The sequence below is a fragment of the Lontra canadensis genome, unplaced genomic scaffold (genome assembly GCF_010015895.1).
Source record: "Lontra canadensis isolate GAN:19392208 unplaced genomic scaffold, GSC_riverotter_1.0 scaffold37, whole genome shotgun sequence".
In the NCBI taxonomy this organism is placed as follows: Eukaryota; Metazoa; Chordata; class Mammalia; order Carnivora; family Mustelidae; genus Lontra; species Lontra canadensis.
In genome coordinates this window covers 569508-592121 of record NW_022631031.1, presented here as the reverse complement: position 1 = coordinate 592121, position 22614 = coordinate 569508, and the positions used below count along the sequence as shown (strand labels likewise).

The 22614-nt window shown below is 38.2% G+C and overlaps 1 protein-coding gene across 1 annotated transcript in view; it reads left to right on the top strand.

Annotated features, from left to right (window-relative positions):
- The first annotated feature begins 1036 nt into the window (after nt 1–1036).
- Nucleotides 1037–22614, top strand: part of LRRC69 (leucine rich repeat containing 69) — a 104704-nt gene continuing 83126 nt past the window's right edge. The window contains exon 1 of the mRNA XM_032869061.1: nt 1037–1276. Coding sequence (XP_032724952.1) covers nt 1094–1276 — 183 coding nt within the window. The 5' untranslated portion in view covers nt 1037–1093. The remainder of the gene's footprint in view (nt 1277–22614) is intronic.

The window sequence follows — 22614 nt, the reverse complement described above, 5'->3', positions numbered from 1 at the left end:
AGACACATCCGCAATAGCCCTACATAGATGGCTTAATCGGCTCCCACAATTATCTAAGGCCGATGACTATATGAGTTTTGTTGGTCTTCTCTGATAAAGAATTTTCTGCTATAACAAAATACACCCATGTAATGGGTTTTGGGACTAGGACTCAGGTTAAATTAGAATTTTTATTTTTATTTTATTATTTATTTATTTATTAAGATTTTATTAGAGAGAGAGAGAGAGAAACTGTGTGTGTGAGTGGCAGGGTGGAGGGTAGAGAGAGAAGGAGAGAGAATCTCAAGCACATTCTATGATGGAGCCCCGCTTGGGGCTCAATCCCATGACCCTGAGATCATGACCTGAGCCAAAATCAAGAAATCGGGTACTTAACTAAGTCAGCCAGGCACCCCTAGAAGCATCCAATTATGATTTTTCTGAGATCCATTATTTCAGTAGGATTTGCAAAAATGGTGATTTTCCTAAATCTATTTTTTCCTTCCTCATTTATAAGCTTTTATTTTTTCTTTGAATAGGAACCTTATTAACCCTTAAGTTATACTAAAAGGTACTTATACTGGAAAAGCAGAATAAATGCTTCATTTTTTTTTCCTTTATCAATTTGCAGACTTATAAGTTTCTCAGCAATCCCTTTGTAATCAATGAGTTTCTTTTATTTTTAAAATACCATTATGAACTCCTAGATTTTAATGTGTTTTCATATGTTTCATTCTAGATTATTGTTTCTGATCCTCAAATTTCCCATTTTAGACCAGTGGGAACCTCAACCTCTAGAAGTTGGTTTTTGTGTCCTTTTGATGTGTGATCTCACTAGTCTGATAACGTCCATGTCTCTGGCATTAGAATCTAGCATAAGATATCCTAGGCTCATCGTGTATATTTCCTGCCCCAAATCTGGAATCAGCTATTTCTTCTTCCTATCTTTTTCACAGGTAACACTCTGATGCCTCCTATCTTCAACATGGTAGATCTCAGAATGTTTTTGTTTCCATGACACACCAGTTCTGTAATTAGAGGTTCTAAAGAGGCACAATAAGGAACTTAATCCCTAGTGATTACCTTCTCTCTCTTATATTTCTTTTCTAAGCCCATGAGTGAAAGGTTGTTATTAAGAGCACTGAAGGGTGGTGAAAACACTAAGATCATTACCTTGAATGGGAAGAAGATAACAAAGATGCCCTCAGCATTAGAAAAACTGCCTGGCCTGAAGACTCTAGATCTTCAGAATAACCAAATCCCCAAGGTGTGCCCGGAAATAAGCACCTTGACCCAGGTAAGGAATAGCATAGCATTTTGGATTGAGGTTGGAAAATAGGAAGAGAGAAGAGAGGTGAGAGAAAAATAAGGCTTTAATCTCTGGAGACTTAGCTCCTGGGAGACTTACTGTGGAGTGTTGTTGGAGAGGCATCAAAAAGCTCTCTCCCTTTGGGGATTACATTTGGTAGGGGAGAAGATGTTCCAACGTATTCATGTGCACATCTGGAATCAGAGGATTAGGTCCCTGCCACACTCATCCTTCTGGAGGCTGTCATCTGGAAAAGGCTTGAGAGCCTGGAGCTGCTTATCTACCTTGGGGGCTCCATCTGGAAGTGGAATTGAGGACCCAGGAGATGCTGTTCACCGTGGAGACTATCCTGAAGCTTTGCATATGGAGCGAAGAAACTTTTTGGATGTAGGAGGGGGGTTTCCTTTCAATTTCCTAGAGCTGACTGAACTTTTAAATGAGAGCGTTGGCAGCGAATAGCAAGGAGGAAACATTAATTTCTTCTGAAGCAGTCTTTAAAAGAAGGTTAGTATTTTTAAAAAAGAATACCCTTCTTAAAAAGCAACAGTTGACATGAATGAATCCCAGATGCTTGTGTTAAACATTTCTGCCCAACAATGTGAAACCTCAGCTGCTAAAAATCTTGAGGTTAGGAGAAGGCAAGGGATACTAATTTTGCTGTTTTCTTCGTGTTCACTTCTAAACTGTCACCAAGCACTGAGAGAACCCATGAACAGTAAACTCATTGCAGTTCATTGGTTTTGAGTTCAGAGTTACAAAAAAAACAAAAAACAAAAAACAAAAAACAAAGACAAAAACAAACAAACAAAAAAAAAAACTTACCTTCACCTATCTCATTTCCTTTTAGAGTCACAAAATTATTTGAACTTGTAATCTGTGGTCAAGTCTTTAAAAAAATAAAAGGGCAATATTCACAAACTCCTCCCTTTGATGGTAGCTTCCAAAGTGCTTATATGGTCACAGGACAAAGATTTGGACTTTTCTCACAGGACAGAGGAACTCCTATGCAAAAGGATTTAGGATTTGACTGAGCCATGAGCTGATTTTCTTCCCTTATTTGACTTTTTTTCCATTAAAGTAACACAGTGCATTGTTTAAAGAAAATAAAATACTACCAAAGGCTTATAATAAAAAGCTACTATCTTCTGTCTCACTCTCCCTCACCTCCAAACCTGATCTCCATATATACACATTTTTCACTCATCTCTTTTTCCTTGATTTTTCCATTTTAGATATCATTCTTCTTCATTCTTCCAAGTACTATTATGAGACTTAGTTTCTCCATAGTTATATTTTATTTTTTTAAAAGATTTTTATTTATTTATTTGAGAGAGAGAGAGAATAAGAAAGAGAGAATGAGAAGAGGGAGGGTCAGAGGAAGAAGCAGACTCCCTGCCAAGCAGGGTGCCTGAAGTGAGACTCGAAGTGGGACTCGAAGTGGGACTCGAAGTGGGACTCGATCCTGGAACTCGATCCTGGAACTCCAGGATCATGACCTGAGCCGAAGGCAGTTGCTTAACCAATTGAGCCACCCAGGCACCCCCACAGTTATCTTTTAAACTTACTATTACTACACCTTCATTTCTTCTCTTCACAACTGCAGTCTGTTTTTAGTCCCCATTTCGTAAGATGACCATATCAGCATCTCTAATCCACCTTGAGCTCTCCTTCCCTCCTCACCAAAAATTTCAAACAGTTTACTTTTATAAGATGTATACCATTTACACTGTATTGAGTTATAAATGTGGTTAAATATTTTGTCTCTTGGGGAACTCTAAGATGTTTATCATTAATATCATTCATGCAGAGTCAATTAATATATTATGATTATATTTTCTCCCTCATATCCCATTTCTGTTCCCTTGGAGTTGCCAGTTTCCTTTTATTCTCCTGTCTTTTGCCTTTGTCATGGCCTTGTTTTATTTCAAACTTGATTATATTACATATTCTAGCAAATGTGTTTTTTCCTTGAGTGACTTCCCCCCAGGGCCCTCCATCCTACTGTCCCAGTCTAAGCTGATTACTACATAGGTTTGCTGGATACTGTCAGGCTAGGGAGGCTCTCTTGAATTGGACCCATTGTTTCCTCTGGCCCATATTTTCCTCATTTTTGGTTTCCTTTCTTATTTTGTAAGAGTAAGTCGTCAGATACTATCGTCATCTGGGTATGTGGTAGTTCAATTTTTTTTTTTAACTCTTGCATGTGTAAAAATGTGTATTCTTCCTTCATATTTGGTCAATAGCTGTTTAGTAAAAAAAAATATTACAGACTGTAAAATATATTTCCTCAGGGAAAAAAGCCTGACTCTATCATTACTTTGTCTTCCTCTGTGCCCGCCCCGTACTTTCCTCCTTATCTTTCTATTTATGAGAGCCTCTAAATTTTGACTTCTGTTTCCTCACAATTTCCTTAAACAGGGACCTGGATAAGCTCAGCCCTTACTTTTAAAGAAGAATTCATCTGATTTAGAAAACAGGTTTCTTGTGATCTACATTTAAAGTGCCTTACAAGTCAGAGTCAAGCTAATGTCATTATTGTTTAGCTGTTCATGAACTAGCAATTTTTCTCATACAGAGTCTCCCCAGTGTGGAATTTTGAAAAAAGTCCATCTCCCCTTTATAACAGGAGTTGTAGATGCAGCTCAAATAAAACGTGCTAGAAGCCTTCAAAAAGATACAGACTGTTGATATGGTTCAGAAATACCGCACAGTCAACCTCAAAGTTTCTAACAGAAAGGACAGATGATAGTTTCAGAGAGAGCTAAGAGGGGCTGCTAGCCCTGGAGGAACATTTGGGTGACCTGCGTATCTTAACTGGTTCAGCCACATACCAGCTAAATAAAAAGGGGCTTGGTCACCCTGGGTCTCAACTTCTGCCTCCATTTACTCCAACCACACATAAGTACTGAACATCATCTGTGTCTCAGGTTCTAGGAACTGGTGACTCAGCAATGGATGAAAATCCCTGCCTTCTTGGAGCTTCTGCTCCAGTCAGTAGAGCTATAAGAAACCAACAAGCAAAATGAACAGGATGTGAGGCAGTGATCAGTTCTAAGGAGAAGACGACAGTAGAGAAGGCAGGCAGGACATGTTGTGGCATTTGAGCTGAAATGTCAAGGAATGATCTAAACTACAAAATGTCTTTGTGATCTTTATAACCTGATGATATGTATATCATAGTTCTAAGATCATTCTTATTCTAACCACTTTCCATAAAACCCTTGAGTGTATTTTTCAAGAGTTAGTTTGAACTCTTTCCTGTACTGGTTCGAATCCTACCTTTTATGAGCAATTATTTAAAGTATCCCCCTACCACATTTCTGGGAGTCTATACTGTGCTTGCCTTTTGGACTATCCTTTTTTTAAAATCATTGTAGAAAGTCTAGTTTGCCCCAATATTCTGGTTTTGGTCATATTTTCTACAAAATATAAAAATGGTCTTGATATTTTTTAAGTTCCTAAAGAAAAAATAATACTCTTAAATATCGGTACTTACAAAATCATATCAAATAGAATAACAGAATCAATCATTTCTTGAGGGCCAGGCACAATGCAAGGAATTCTGTTCATTTTCAAGGAAGTTACCACCCTCCTATTCTTAATAAAATATATGTATGGTTCAGTAAGAGGTTAAGTCACTTGTCAAGGTCACTCAACCAGTGAATACATCTATAAAATGAGGTCCCTTTCAAGGTTGCTTTCAGTCCTGTTTCATTTATATACTTAGTGTGTAATTTATCAGGCAGTGGTATTTCAACTTGTCGTTCCTAAAAACAAAAACTGGGTTAAAGAAAGGAGGTTTAAATGCTATGTGGATTGTCCCCACTTACCATTTGTTTACATATGCATTCTTTTTTTTTTTTAAAAGATTTTATTTATTATTTATTTGACAGAAAGAGATCACAAGTAGGCAGAAAGGCAGGCAGAGAGAGAAAGGGAAGCAGGCTTCCTGTCGAGCAAGCAGAGAGCCCAATGCAGGTCTTGGCTTTAACCCACTGAGCCACCCAGGCGCCCCTACATAAGCATTCTTTCAACAAACATTTACCATTCATCTTCCTGTGTCTGTGCTGGTCCCAAGGATACAAATGTGAAAAACACGTGGACCCTATCTTCTTGTTTGAGGATTAAGTTAAATGTTAACATGAATAAAGCTCAATGCCTGGCACACAGGAAATTTTCAAAGTTATAGTTGCTATTATGATTAGTATTTCCACTGTAGAGTCACTGGCAACAAGCAGAAAATGGGAGGAGATCAGATATAGATCCTACCTGTTTCTTTGCTTATTTGGCTAGTGAAATTTGGGGAAATTTTAATCACTTCTAATGACATGAAGAAAATGTGTTAATGCCCTGTAATTTATAGTGAATGCATTTGGTCTGTGACTGTTGAAGGGCTGGAATGTCAACAATTTTCAAAGAAGCACTTTGTAACTCTTGAGGGCAGAGACCTGGTCTTGTCCCTAAGTGCCTGGCACCTAGTAAGCCACATAAGGTGGACTCAAGTGGAATGGGATGGAAACCATTTTCAGAGTTCAGCTTAACCAAACACAGTGTTATCATAATTATGACATCACCTAGGAACAAAGTTCTTTCATAGGCAAATCGCCCATAGTTTTAAAATCCCCAGTGAAAAAAATAACCATAATCTCCTATGGTGTGTGGCATTGTGGACACACATCACAAGGTCCAATGGTAGTACAGCAATGTTCTTATTATGAGGCTCACATAAGTTATGTGGCTGCCCAGAAATAAGATACGGTCTACCAGAGCTTTTTATTTGACCATAAACAATTGACAGTAAATAAGGCCAACCCTAAGCAGAGTTGGGTAATTTTTAAATTTGTTACTGTGTTTCTAGTCTCTCCTTTTTAAAATTTTACTGTCCTTCTCAATGACCCCAAACACAATCAACTTCCTTTCTTCTGCCCTCCCTCCCTCCCTTGTTGGCTTGCTTCCTTCCTTTCCTTGCATCTGTCCTTTCTGCCAGTGGTCAGCAAATAGTTGTGTGTGCCTGCAGTGGATGAGGCACTCTGCTAGATTTTGGCAATGTTAAAAAGAATAAAGATATCCATGTGTCCTTATTCTCAGGTTTGGTGGGGAAAGGTAATCAAATGTACAGATAGATGTAAAATTATAATTGTGAAAATTACCACAAAGGAGAATTATACTGTGCAAAGAGTATCTCTAGTCAGGTAAGAAAGGTGGTCCTGAGAAGTGCAAGGGAGTGACAATCTGGAGGATGAGTTATGCAGAGACACAAAAGAGGGACAGCGCATGCAAACCCTCTGCTCACTCCCTCCTTGGGTGTTCTGGGTCTCACTCTAGAAGCCTCGAGGAACAGCAGGGAACTGATGTCATCTGTACTGTTTGTCAGCTGTACTATCCTTTCTTCTGTCCTTACCACTGGAAATCTCTTCTTCCTCTATCAACTAATGCCTCTGTTTCCCAAGCCTGGCTTTTCTATCAAACAGGGATTTATTATCGTGCTTTACTGTATCCTCTCCAGGTATAGAGGCACCAAGGGAATTCCTTCTCTCCAAGCTCCTTTAGTCTTCCTTTGGCTCTATCTCTCTGCTCAAGCCTGTGTTAAGCCTCTTGCACCCTTTCTAGAACTGAGCTTTCTCCACTAGTTGGCAGTCAGGTGTCTGAAAGAGGCTCAATCCTATTCTCTCACTTGCCTGCTGGGTAACGGGAGACAACTCACATTATCTCTCTATGCCCTGGTTGCCTCATCTCTAAAACATGCTTTGTTATTCTTAGCACCTGAGGTTGCTGTCAACATTACCTTGTATAGAATGCCTTAACAACCTGGTTACTTGGAAAGTTGTAGCCCCTACCACCAAACATCTGAATGCTTCATTTTTCCAAACAGTTTGGGTTTTACCTTTTGACTGAGTGTCAGTTTTGTGTTGTAATTCCTCTTTTCTAACAATTTGAAACTCTTGTTTCTTCTGTATCTTAAAAAGTTTCTGACAGGATGCTAACAAGTAATGCTTTGTTCATGGTTTTACTGTGACTGTCTATCAGAGAGTCCTTCTTATACTGAGTGAGTAGGACTTGCCAATTCCACGACACTGGGTTTCACGTTGGGATCTAAGGGGATAGTGCTTAAAAGTTGCAGGAATCTTTAGAGATTAGCTGCCATGCTGGACTTTAGAAACTTTGCCTCTCTTTCCAATGAAATTACAATTGTTTTGAGAAATCTGACTTTATATATTCAGAAGTTATGCAAAATTAAGTCATAGTTTTGAAATTTTAAAATTATTCAGATCAAGTCAGGAATAGCCGGACTTAGAAGAAGTATTTGGCAATCGTATTAAACTGTGTGTTTTTTTTTTAAAAAGACTTTATTTATTTATTTGACAGACAGAGATCACAAGTAGGCAAAGAGGCAGGCGGAGAGAGAGAGGGGGGAAGCAGGCTCCCCGCTGAGCAGAGGGACCTATATGGGGCTCTATCCCAGGACCCTGGGATCATGACCTGAGCTGAAGGCAGAGGCTTTAACCCACTGAGCCACCCAGGTGCCCCTTATACTGTGGTTTTAAAGATGCCACCGAGTCCTTAACATTTTCTTAAAAAGGCATTTATAAGAATTAGCAGAGTGAGCCATAATGCTACCATCCCTGATATACCTTAGTCATACACATGCTAATTAAAAAATGTAGAAATCCTGTTAGTCTTCTCTCATTAATTTGATTCAACTATTTTTACTAAATAGGTTACAGAACCTGACATTATATTACATATTATTTAGGCTTAGTGAATAGGAATATTCACTGTCCTTAAAGAATTTTAGGTTTAATAGTCACATACTAGCTAAAACATATATATATATATGTAACATATATATATATATTACATATATGTAATATATATATATATGTTTTATAAAAAACATATATGTGTGTGTGTATATATATGTATACACACACACATATATGTTATAGGCAAATGGTCTAACAGCTTATTCCAAAATGGTATCAGCAAGCATGATTTAGTTAAAAAAGATGTCCAGATAAAGTGGACATTTGAACCCTTTTTTTAAAAAGATGTATTTATTTATTTTTAGAGGAGGGGAGGAGCAGAAGAAGAGGGAGAGAGAGTCTTGAGCAGACTGTTCTGAGCATGAGCGACCCAGGACTCAGTCTCAGGACCCTGAGATCTCCACCCTGAGATCATGACCAAGCAGAAACCAAGAGTAGGAAGCTTAACTGACTGTGCCACCCAGACACCCCTGAACTTATTTATTTTTACACTTTTAAAAATGTTTTTATCCAAGCTAGTCATAGATATCATTTTAAAAATCAAATAAGCAATTGAAGGACACAATAAATAGCACAGAATTTTCCACTGGCAATTAATAGCTACAAGCACAGCATAACAAAATGTTAGGAGAAGTTGCCTGATGCAAGTTCTAGGCATACATCTGATAGGCAGGCTCTATACTGAATTGAGTATAGAGGTTAGTGAGAATGAGCAGATGCTTAGAATAAGGAAAGCATGCAGCCCCTTAGAAGGAAGTAAATCAAGCTGAGAAGATTGGAGCTGACTGTGCTCAATGGATACTTGATTTAAAAAAAAAATGTGGAGTCATAATGAGTATTTCACAGTGTGAACCATTAGCTTGCAGAAATTATCTAAGCAGGTGGCATTCAACTAATGTTTATTGAGCAACTATTATGTTCCAGATACTTTTTTTGAATGCTAGATGAATCACATAGACCCAACTCAATAGTAGAGGTAAGGTATATACTACAATCAATCACTACAATACAAAGCAGAAGATAATAATTGGTCATAGTATCCAAAATCTATAAAGAACTTATCAAACGTAACACCCAAAGAACAGATAATTCAAGCAAGAAATGGGCAGAAGACATGAACAGACATTTCTGCAAAGAAGACATCCAGATGGCCAACAGACACATGAAAAAGTGCTCCACATCATTTGGCATCAGAGAAATACAAATCAAAACCACAATGAGATACCACTTCACACCAGTCAGGATGGCTAAAATTAACAGGTCAGGAAATGACAAATGTTGGCGAGGATGCCGAGAAAGGGGAACCCTCCTACACTGATGGTGGGAATGCAAACTGGTGCAGTCACTCTGGAAAACAGCATGGAGGTTCCTCAAAAAGTTGAAAATAGAGCTACCCTATGATCCAGCAATTGCACTACTGGGTATTTACTCTAAAGATACAAATGTAGTGATCCGAAGGGGCATGTGCACCCAAATGTTTATAGCAGCAATGTCCACAATAGCCAAGCTATGGAAAGAACCTAGATGTCCATCAACAGATGAATGGATAAAGAAGCTGTGGCATGCATATACAATGGAATACTATGCAGTTATCAAAAGAAATGAAATCTTGCCATTTGCAATGATGTGGATGGAACTAGAGGGTGTTCTGCTGAGTGAAGTAAGTCAATCAGAGAAAGACAATTATCATATGATCTCCCTGATGTGAGGAATTTGAGAGGCAGAGCGGGAGGTTGTGGGGGGTAGAGAGGGAAAAAATGAAACAAGATGGGATTGGGAGGGAGACAAGCCATAAGAGACTCTTAATCTCTCGTAGGAAGAGGGTGGTTGGTTATGGAAATTGGGGAGGGTATGTGATATGGTGAGTGCTGTGAAATGTGTAAGCCTGATGATTCACAGACCTGTACCCCTGGGGCAAATAATACATTGTATGTTAATGAAAATAATAATGAAATGAAATGAAATTAAAAAAAAAAGTACACAGGGCCATGCATCTACAAAAGGAAGGTGGCTTCCTGGAGAAGGGGTATATGCCAAGGGCGAGCAGTAAATACAGAAACCTATTACAATAAGTGGAGAACTAAGGTACAGTGATAGTTTAATGGAAACAGAATCCTGGAACACATTACCAACAGTAACAATGAAAAAAACTTTTCTGGCAAAATTAACAAGTTAACAGAAACCTATTATTTACAGGTACAAACTAGGAACTAGTAGATAAGTAAGTCCTGCACAGAATAGTGATTATAGTCAATAACTGTGTTAAAAACTACAAAGTTGCTAAGAGACTAGATCTTAATTGTTCCTAGCCCCAGAAAAAGAGATGATAATTATGTGACATGATAGAGTGCTCGATAAATTATGGTGGTAATCATACTGCAGTTTATGTATGTATCAAATCAACATGTTGTACACGTAAACTAATGTATGTCAATTATATTTCAATTTTTTAAAAGTGGCTTTGAACTTAGAAATCTTTGAAAAAATGAGTTAGAAATCATTAAGAAAACAGTTTTAGGGTGCCTGGGTGGCTCAGTGGGTTGGGCTGCTGCCTTCAGCTCAGGTCGTGGTCTCAGGGTCCTGGGATCGAGTCCTGCATTGGGCTCTCTGCTTAGCAGGGAGTCTGCTTCCCTCTCTCTCTCTCTGCTTGCCTCTCTGCCTGCTTGTGATCTCTGTCTGTCAAATAAATAAATAAAATCTTTAAAAAAAAAAAAAGAAAGAAAACAGTTTTAACCATGAGACTCTTAATGATAGAAAACAAGCTAAGTGTTGATGGAGGGCAGTGGCTGGGAGATGGGCTAGGGTGATGGGCAGTAAGGAGAGCACTTGTTATGATGAGCACTGGGTGTTGTATATAAGTGATGAGTCACTAAATTCTATTCCTGAAACCAATATTACACTATATGTTAACTAACTAGAATTTAAAAAAAATTTGAAGAAATTTTTTAAAAAAGAATACAGGTGGAAAATTTGAAAACCAAATGGAAGTGTCAACATATATATAGGAAGCACCTAATGAATTTTTAGCACCATGCATATCCAACATTTTGTACTATGGTCTTTTTCTGGATCTAAAAGATTATAGTTAGCATTTTGTAATATCTGCTATTTTCCAGGTACTTTATTGTATTGTCTCTAATCCTTAAGACAGGCCTGAAAAGTAGACACTAGTGTCCCCGTATTTTTAAAATAATATCTACCCCCAACTTGGGGCTTGAACTCACAACCCTAAGAGCAAGAGTTGCATGCTCTACTGACTGAGCCAGCCAGGCACACTATCCCCATTAAAAAAGAAAGAAAGAAAGAAAGAAAGAAAGAGAGAAAGAAAGAAAGGGAAAAGAAACTGACACTTAGGAATTGATCTTGCCTGAATTCACGAGCTAGTACATTGCAAAGCAGATGGTCTCCAAATCCTGTGCTTTGCCTACTGTGCAATACTGACTAAAGAGTGTGAACACCAACAGAATATTTAAAATGAGAATTCTATGTACTACATACAATTGCATTGTGTGTGTGAATCAATGTATATATGTGCATGCACATGCATATACATGATCATGCTGAACAACAGTAAGTTTGTTTTAAAAATAGGTAGCACATTATTATAGACAGTGTAGTGTACAAGTTAAGAATACAGGCCATAGAGTGAAGCTGTGTTATTTCACCATAATTCATAGACTGGATATGAGATCCCTTTTCAGTAAAATCAGGGGTATTGTGAGGTCTGCACATACAAGGAATGTACAAGGTTGCCTGGCACAGTGTTTGGCACAAATAAAATTCTATTTAAGTATTAGTCATTAGTATTATCACTAATAAGTTAATTGGTACTTTTTCTTCTCAAATTTCTTGGCCTCTTCTCTCCTATTTATACAAAGATTGTTTCACATTAAACCTGGATTCCATAATCCATAGGCATCAGTGACACTAAGATGCTTACCTCACATCCAAGATGTAAGAGGAAACATCCATCTATTTCAAGGTGGGTCACAGACAGGCTGTAACTTAGAGGTATGGATGGGCCTATCAAATAAATCAAATCAAATTTAGGAAAAGTTGGGACAGATAGACACTGTTTGGGATAAGTATACCAAGATGCAGAAAAGGTTATAGGGATATCAACAATGTTTAGGACATTATTGGGTAGAGCAATTCCTTGTAGACTGGTTATTTAGGCATTTGTTTATATATAATGTAGTAGGACTGGATAAAGGGAATTTAAATATCCTTTATGCACAACCCATTCTTTACATTCTTTGGCTATGTAATGCTATAGGCAGGCAGTAATGATTACCAGTTTTAGGGTGATTGCAATGAGATACAGCTGAAAAGATGCATCTCTAAGGAATTTTGAGACTAGGAATGGTGACAAATTGAATTTGGGTGTAGAGAGAGGAAGAAGTTCTAGGTGATTCCAAAGTTCAGTCACAAGAGACAATAGGATTACAAGAATGGTGGGTGTATTAACCAAAGTGGGGTTGGGAAAAATAGATCTAGTATGCCCACTGACATTGTCCAGTTTTAGACTTTGAATTTAGAGTGACAATATCACATTCACTAGAGAGGTCTTTTGAGCCAAAACCAACGAGATGCAATTTTTGCAGGGATAACTGTAAATTCCTACATTTAAGAAAAGAATTCAATTGCACAAGTCCAGGATGTGGGTTATCTCCTTCACAGTTATCTCTTTGGAAGTGGGTTTTTGATGGCCACACACAAAATCAATTATGCAACAATAATGTGGCCTGCTGCTGAAAGAGTGCATGTCATGTTGGGTTACATTAGTAGAAGTGCAGTCATCTGCCTGAGGGAGATTCTGTGGTCTCACCAGCATCTCTGCTATGAGATCACATTTCCTATCTTACCCATGTTTCCAGAGAGGGGTGCTTATAAAAATGAGAGAGTGACCAGGACAGTGAGGGGTCTGGAAATTATGTCCTGAGGGAAATGGTTAAGGAAGAATGAAACGAATTCAGAGGGAATATGATAGCAATCTTCAAATATTTAAAAGATTATTATGTGGCAGAGAGCAGGGGGAATAAAACTGTTTTTTTTTTTTTAAGATTGCCATGGGAAAAATTAGATAGAAGTTACAGAGAGCCTGACATACAAAAAAAGGATAAATAAATAAGTAAATAACACTTCCTAAGAAATAAAAGAACTACCCTTTACTGACTGTGTACATGAGGGTTATCCATTTGCATTTTATATGCTGCACTAGGTGACATATAAAAGTTCTTCCTGATTTTAAGATGTTATAATTCCCTGGTCAGGTGACCATGAGAAACCATTTTGTAGAGATGGCATCTTTCGATCCATGGCAATATGCTAGTTTCCAAAGATGCAAGAGTTATATTCTGAATATGCCAACAGAAATTTCATTATAGATAATTACTGAAGTAACAGAAGTTTCAAACTTATCCAGTAGCTGTCTCTTATATGACTAAAGGCCTCCCTTAGGAACTATCCTTAACCATAGAGTGTTACTAGTGAAGCGCTGAATGAGTTCTTTCTGGATGCCTGGTATTTCTGAAACCCTTTGTGAATTGAATACCATTTGGAACAACCTTGTCCAGGCATCTCAAATAGTTCACCTCAAACAACTGGTCAAGGCATCCCAATTAGTTCACCTCAAACATCACCTTCTCAGAGAGATCTTCTCTAATGACCCAATCTGGCCTTGAGTTAGTTACTTCCACCATCCCACCCTCCCTTCCTTTTTAGATCTATTTATTTGAGAGAGAGAGCAAGCATGAGAATGGGGGTAGGGCAGAAGGAGAGAGAAATTCAATCAGATTCCATGCTAAGTGTAGAAACTGACATAGAGCTCAATCACAGGACCCCAAGATCAGATCTGGGCTGAAACCAAGAGATAGATGCTTAACCAACTGTGCCACCCAAGTGCCCCAACATAAAGTTACTTTCCAACCCATTAATCTGTTTTCTCTCCTTTATACGAAGCACTTAACACTAACAGAAATTACTTTGTTATCTGTCTAACCTCCCAACATGTAAGCACTATGAGAGAGGGATAGTAGGTGTCCTTGTCACTCTAGTATTCAGAATACCATGCATATTATATACATATAATAAATGTGAATGAATTAGTACAATATTTGGGTTGGATTTTGAGGTATGTTTCAAAGGAAATTTAGTCCTTGTTGTAATGTCTCTGGAACTTCTGTATAATTTATGTCATGGATATAGTGATGGAGTATAACCACACAGTCTTTAGGATACCTTTATGAATTTAAAGGTCATAAGTGAATCTTCTTTTAGTTACTTACTCTATCAAGAATAATTCTGCTTCCATTCACTTCATCTTAGTATTAACTTTAGAATCCTTTAAAATCTTGAGATTTTCAGTTGAGTCCTCTTCATCTTCTATATGTCATAGTCTTGGTGTTGAGCTCAGAATTTCAGATGGTTACCTTTTCTAGCCAAAGGGCCATCCATTTACTGTGTCATCCAAAGCAGGTGCCTTTTTATGGGTCATCTATCCATTTTATAGCACTTTCCTTGGAGCTGTTCAATCAGAAAACCAGCTGTGGCTGTCAGCCACCCTACCACATTTGCCCAGATTGCTCTTCAAAATTACATTTCTTCAAACCTTGTACATCTCCTCCTCCAAGCAGGTGGTTTTATTTCATATTTAATTGGGAAAGAAAAGCCAGATACTATCAGTCAGGAACTCCGTCATCTTTCTATCACCAAATCCATCCATGGCTCTGATCTGCATGTACATAAGAGCCCCTACTCTTATGCAGAGCCAGCACCCACCTATACTTTGGATCATATCCTCTCTCATTTTCTAAAGGATTTTGATTCTGAAATGATCCCTCTCCTTATATCATTAGTTTCTCATTCTCTGCAGAATTATTTCCAACAGCATGTAAATAAGTTGTACTGTCTTTTATTTTTAAAGAAAAAACCCTCCACCTGTCTGCTAATTTTCTAAGATTCCTTTATAGCAAAAGTTCATAAAAGAATTGTCTATTACCCATTATCTTCACTTTTTCACATTTTCTCTGCAGCCTACTCAATCAGAGTTTCTTCAAAGTTTCTTCCCCAACACTTCACTTCCCTATTGCCAAGGTTGCTAATGATTTTCATGTTGCTAAATCCAGTGGTTATATCCATGCTTTTATTTTACTCAACCTTCCCCTGGGATATGGTCTGCATCTTCTTTTAAAAAAAATAGCTTTCTTTTCCTTTTCCTTTCCCTTGGCTTCTGTGACACTGTGTACCTTGGAGAACCTAAGTCATAGATTTTTGTAATTTATTGAGGCTGTGCTCTCAGGAGAAACCTATAAAAGTAGGAGGAATCAGAAGAGAGCAGGGAAAGAATTAAGGTTAAGATCTGATTTCAGGGGAAATTAGCCTTATCCCATCAGAGTTCTGGAACATGCCCTGCACCACAGAGGCAAGGGGGCTGGCTATTACATCCCTGCATTCATTATAGGATATATTCCACCCTGAGAGTGGAGATGGTGGAGTAGAGGCATAATCTTCCAGGCGCCTCTGGGTTAAAACCTCTCATAGTAGCCAAGGGAAATACTTCAGAGAAGGATGCAGTAGAAAATCCTCAGCAGGAAAAGTCTGGTTCTTGAGGATTGAGCACAGTCTCAATAAAGGATATCTGCTACACCAGATGCTGCAGGTGTCCCACCTTCCCTGTCTACGTCACTGGCCATTCCTTTTCCTCTGTTAGGCTCAATCCTCTCCCACACTCTCACTCTCGGTGATCTCTTACAATTTCATAAGATACCTTTTACTTGGTGAAGCCTCAAATTTAACCCTCTGATCTTGACCACGTTAGTTCAGACTTAGATTTACAACTGCTTACTTGATATTTCCACCTCAAGGTCTAAAAGGCATCTTAATTTTAATAGTGATAAAACAGAATTCTTGATTCTTTGTCTTTCCCCATCCTGCCCTTGTGCTAGTTGTCCTCATCTCAGGCGTTCAAGCTCCAAAGCTTGATTCTATCCATGACTCCTCTCTTTCTCTTACATCTCACAAGCTTCTGGCCCTACTTCCAGAGCATATCTCACACTCATCCACTTCTTTCCATCTCCATCACCACTGTTCTAGCCCAAACCATCCTAATTTCCTGGCCTGACCACTTCAGTTATGCCCCTGAAGAGTGTGCTAGCTCTGTTCTTTATCTCTTGCTGCCCTGAATACTATTCTGTATACAGCTGTCAGAGTGCTGCCATTAAGATATACGCCAAGTAATACTACGTTTGCTCAAAACCCTACAGTCATTTCTCACTACTCTTAGAGTAAAATCCCAATCCTTCACCCTGGTTTACAAAATCATGTACAATTTGGCCCAAGTATACCTTTGCAACCTCATGTTTTGCTGGGTTTGCCCATTATGCTCAGCCACATCAGCCAAATCTCTTGGTTCCTCAACTATGCTAAGAATATTCCTGTTTTGGGGTCTTTATTTTGGCCATTCTTTTTTATTATCATTGCTCAGATCTCAATTTAAAGATCAACTTCTAAGACAAGCTTCCTGATCAGCCAATCACTATCTCTTCATTCCTTTAATTATATACAGAGCACTTAATGCTACCTAATATTTTTCTTATTTTTATTTTTTTAGACCTTCATTCACTTCTTTTTCTTTTTTTTTAAATTTAAGTTTAATTTAGTTAGTATAGTATGTATTAATTGTTTCAGAGGTAGACTTTAGTGATTCATCAGTTGCATATTACACCTAGTATTCATTATATCAAGTGCCTTCCTTAATGCCGACAACCCAATTACCCCATCTTCCCACCCCCTTTCCCCCTCCCTCAGTAACCTCAGTTTGTTCCCTGGAGTTAAGAGTTTCTTATGGTTTGCCTCCTTCTCTGTTTTTACTTTATTTTTCCTTCCCTTCTCCTATATTCATCTGTTTTGTTTCTTAAATTCCACATATGGGAGCATCTGGGTGGCTCAGACTGTGAAGCATCTGCCTTCTGCTCAGGTCATGATTCCAGAGTCCCTCAGTGGGGAGTCAGCTTCTCTCTGTGCCCCTCTCCCCACTTCTGTGAGAACTCTCTCACTCCCTCTTTCATTCTCTCTCAAATAAATAAAATATTAAAAAAGTAAATTCCACATACGAGTGAAATCATATGGTACTTATCTTTCTCTGACCGACATATTTTGCTTAGCATAATACCCTCTAGTTCTATCCGTGTCATTGCAAACAGCAAGATTTCATTCTTTTTTGATGGCTGAGTAATATTCCATTCTATATACACTACATCTTATTTGTCCATTCATCTGTCAGTGGACATCTGAGCTCCTTCCGTATTTTGGCTGTTGTGTTAACACTGCTGCTATAAACATTGCTGTGCATGTGTCCCTTTGAATCACTTGTTTTGTGTTCTTTGGTTCATCCAAAGGTTCAGGCCTACTAGTGCAATTACTGCATTGTAGGGTAGTTTTATTTTTAACTTTTTAAGGAACCTCCATTCTGTTTTCCAGAGTGGCTTTACTGGTTTGCATTCCTACCAACAGTGTAAGATAGTTTCCTTTTCTCTGCATCCTTGCCAACATCTGTTGTTTCCTAAGTTGTTAATTTTAGCCATTTTAACTAGTGCAAGGTAGTATCTCATTGCGGTTTTGATTTATATTTTCCAGATGATGAGTAATGTTGAGCATTTTTTCATGTGTCTGTTAGCCACTTATATGTTTTCTTTGGAAAAATGTCTATTCATGTCATCTGCCTGTTTCTTGACTGGATTTTTTGGTTTTTTTTGGGTGTTGATTTTGATAAGTTCTTTATAGACTTTGGATTCTAGCCCCATATCTGATACATCATTTATGAAACTCTTCTCTATTCTGCAGGTTGCCTTTTAGTTTTGTTGGCTGTTTCCTTTGCTGTGCTATTTTATCCTGATGAAGTCCCAACAGTTCATTTTTGCCTTTGTTTCCCTCGTCTGTAGAGATGCGTCTAGCAAGAAGTTGCTACAGCCGAGTCAAAGAGGTTGCTGCTTGTGTTCTCTAGGATTTTGATGTTTTCCTCTCTCACATTTAGTTCTTTCATCCATTTTGAACTTATTTTTGTGTATGGTGTAAAAAAGTGGTTCCATTTCGTTCTTCTGTATGTGGCTGTCCAATTTTCCCAACACCATTTGTTGAAGAGACTCTTATTTCCAGGATATTCTTTCCTGCTTTGTCAAAGATTAGTTGACCATAGAATTGAAGGTCCATTTCTGGGTTCTCTATTCTGTTCCATTGATCTATGTGTCTGTTTTTGTGCCAGTACCATACTTCTTGATGATTACAGCTTTGTAGTAAAGCTTGAAGTCTTGAATTGTGATGCCTCCAGCTTTGGTTTTCTTTTTCAACATTATTTTGGCTATTTGGGTTCTTTTCTGGTTCCATATAAATTTTAGAATTGTTTGTTACAGCTCTGTAAAATGCTGGTGGTATTTTGATAGTGATTGCTTGAAATGTGTAGATTGCTCTGGGGAGCACAGACATTTTAACAATATCTGTCCTTCCAATCCATGAGCATGGAATGTTTTTCCATTTCTTTGTGTCTTCCTTAATTTCATTCATAAGTGTTATGTAGTTTGTAGAGTATAGATCCTTTACTTCTTTGGTTAGGTTTATTCCTAGGTATCTTAGGGTCTTTGGCGTAATTGTAAATGGGATTGATTCCATGATTTCTCTTTCTGCTGCTTCATTGTTAGTGTATAGAAATGCAACAGATTTCTGTACATTGATTTTTATACCCTAGAACTTCACTGAATTTGTGTATCAGCTCTAGCTGGAGTCTTTTGGGTTTTCTTTTTCTTTTTCTTTTTTTTCTCTTCATTGTCTTTTTTTATTATTAATTTTAATTTTTTAAAAAAATTTCTTTTCAGTGTTCCAGAATTCATTGTTTATGCACCACACCCAGTGCGTCATGCAATATGTGCCCTTCATAATACCCACCACCAGGCTCACCCAACTTCCCACCCTCTGCCCCTCCAAAACCCTCAGTTTGTTCCTCAGAGTCCACAGTCTCTTATGGTTCATCTCCCCCTCCAATTTCCCCCAACTCCCTTCTCCTCTCCATCTGCCCATGTGTTATTTCTTATGCTCCACAAATAAGCAAAACCATATGATAATTGACTCTCTCTGCTTGACTTAACTCAGAATAATCTCTTCCAGTCCTGTCCATGTTGATATAAAAGTTGGGTATTAATTCTTTCTGATGGAGACATAATACTCCATAGTGTATATGGACCGCATCTTCCTTATCCCTTCGTCCGTTGAAGGGCATCTTGGTTCTTTCCATAGTTTGGTGACTGTGGCCATTGCTGCTATGAACACTGGGGTACAGATGGTCCTTCTTTTCCCTACATCTGTATCTTTGGGGTAAATACCCAGTAGTATAATTGCAGGGGCATAGGGAAGCTCTATTTTTAATTTCTTAAGGAATCTCCACACTGTTTTCCAAAGTGGCTGCACCAACTTGCATTCCCACCAACAGTGTAAGAGGGTTTCCCTTTCTCCACATCCCCTCCAACACATGTTGTTTACTGTCTTGTTAATTTTGGCCATTCTGATTGGTGTAAGGTGGTATCTCAATGTGGTTTTGATTTGAATCTCCCTGATGGCTAGTGATGATAAACATTTTTTTCATGTGTCTGTTAGCCATTTGTATGTCTTCATTGGAGAAGTGTCTGTTCATGTCTTCTGCCCATTTTTTGACATGATTATCTGTTTTGTGTATGTTGAGTTTGAGAAGTTCTTTATAGATCCTGGTTATCAGCCCTTCATCTGTATTGTCATTTGCAAATATCTTCTCCCATTCTGTGGGTTGCCTCTTTGTTTTGTTGACTGTTTCCTTTGCTGTGCAGAAGCTTTTGATCTTGATGAAGTCCCAAAAGTTCATTTTCGCTTTTGTTTCCTTTGCTTTTGGAGACATATCTTGAAAGAAGTTGCTGTGGCTGATGTCGAAGAGGTTACTGCCTATGTTCTTCTCTAGGATTCTGATGGATTCCTGCCTCACGTTGAGGTCTTTTATCCATTTCGAGTTTATCTTTGTGTATGGTATAAGAGAATGGTCAAGTTTCATTCTTCTACACATAGCTGTCCAATTTTCCCAGCACCATTTATTGAAGAGACTGTCTTTTTTCCACTGTATATTTTCCCCTGCTTTGTCGAAGATTATTTGACCATAAAGTTGAGGGTCCATATCTGGGCTCTCTACTCTGTTCCACTGGTCTATGTGTCTGTTTTTTTTTTTTTTTTTAAAGATTTTATTTATTTGACAGACAGAGATCACAAGTAGGCAGAGAGGCAGGCAGAGAGAGAGAGAGTGGAGGAAGCAGGCTCCCTGACAAGCAGAGAGCCTGATGCGGGACTCAATCCCAGGACCCTGGGATCATGACCTGAGTTGAAGGCAGAGGCTTTAAACCACTGAGCCACCCAGGTGCCCCTATATGTCTGTTTTTATGCCAGTACCATGCTGTCTTGGTGATCACGGCTTTGTAGTAAAGCTTAAAATTGGGCAACGTGATAACCCCAGTTTTGTTTTTCTTTTTCAACATTTCCTGAGCAATTCGGGGTCTCTTCTGATTCCATACAAATTTATGATTGTTTGCTCCAGCTCTTTGAAAAATGCTGGTGGAATTTTGATCGGAATGGCATTGAAAGTATAGATTGCTCTAGGCAGTATAGACATTTTAACAATGTTTATTCTTCTGATCCAAGAGCATGGAATGGTCTTCCATCTTTTTATGTCTTCTACAATTTCTTTCATTAGTGTTTGATTGTTCCTTGAGTATAGTTCCTTTACCTCTTTGGTTAGGTTTATTCCCAGTTATCTTATGGTTCTTGGTGCTATAGTAAATGGAATCGATTCTCTAATTTCCCTTTTTGTATTTTCACTGTTAGTGTATAAGAAAGCAACTGATTTCTGTACATTGATTTTGTATCCTGCCACATTACTGAATTGCTGTATGAGTTATAGTAGTTTGGGGGTGGACTCTTTTGGGTTTTCCACATAAAGTATCATGTCATCTGCAAAAAGAAAGTTTGACTTCTTCTTTGCCAACTTGAATACGTTTTATTTCTTTTTGTTGTTTTATTGCTGTTGTTAGGATTTCTAATACTATGTTGAACAACAGTGGCGAGAGTGGGCATCCTAGTCATGTTCCTCATCTCAATGGGAAGGCTGCCAGTTTTTCTCCACTGAGAATGATAGTCACTGTGGGTTTTTCATAGATAGATTTTTGCGTTTGAGGAATTTTCCCTCTATTCCTATACTTTGAAGAGTTTTAATCAGGAACGGATGGTGTATTTTGTCAAATGCTTTTTCTGCATCAATTGAGAGGACCATGTGGTTCTTCTCTCTTCCCTTATTGATTTGTTCTATCACACTGATTGATTTGCGAATGTTGAACCACCCTTGCAACCCAGGGATAAATCCCACCTGGTCTTGGTGGATAATCTTTTTAACGTACTGTTGGATCCTATTAGCTAGGATCTTGTTGAGAATCTTAGCATCCATATTCATCATGGATATTGGTCTGCAATTCTCCTTTTTGGTGGGGTCTTTGCCTGGTTTGGGGATCAGGGTAATGCTGGCTTCATAAAAGAGTCTGGAAGTTTTCCTTCTGCTTCAATTTTTTGAAACAACTTCAGGAGAATAGGTATTATTTCTTCTTTGAAAGTTTGGTAGAATTCACCAGGGAATCCATCAGGTCTTGGGCTCTTGGTTTTTTGGGAGGTTTTTGATCACTGCTTCAGTCTTGTGACTAGATATTGGTCTATTCATGTTGTCAATTTCTTCCTGTTTCAGTCTTGGGAGTTTATAGTTTTCCAGGAATGCATCCATTCCAACTAGATTGCTTAATTTATTGGTGTATAACTGTTGACAATCATTTCTGATGATTGTTTCTATTTCCTTGGTGTTAGTTGTGATCTCTCCCTTTTCATTCATAATTTTATTAATTTGGTTCTTCTCTCTTTTCTTTTGGATTAGTTTGGCTAACGGTTTACTGATCTTTTTGATTCTTTCAAAAAACCAGCTTCTAGTTTCATTGACACATTCTACTGTATCTCAGTTTCTATTTCATTGATGCATTCTACTGTATCTCTAGTTTCTATATCATTGATCTCTGCTTTAATCTTATTTCCCTTCTTGTGTGGGGGGTTGGCTTAATTTGTTGTTGATTCTCCAGTTCTTTAAGGTGTAAAGATAACTGGTGTATTCTGGATTTTTCAATTTTTTTGAGAGAGGCTTGGATGTCTATGTATTTCCCCCTTAGGACCACCTTTGCTGTATCCCATAGGTTTGGGACTGAAGTGTCTTCATTCTCATTGGTTTCCATGAATTGTTTCAGTTCTTCTTTGATTTCCTGTTTGATCCAAGCATTCTTAAGCAAGGTGGTCTTTAGCTTCCAGGTGTTTTAATTCCTTCTGAACTTTTTCTTGTAGTTGAGCTCCAGTGTCAAAGCATTGTGATCTGAGAATATGCAGGGAATAATCTCAATCTCTTAGTATCAGTTGAGCCCTGATTTGTGACCCAGTATGTGGTCTATTCTGGAGAAGGTTCCATGTGCACTC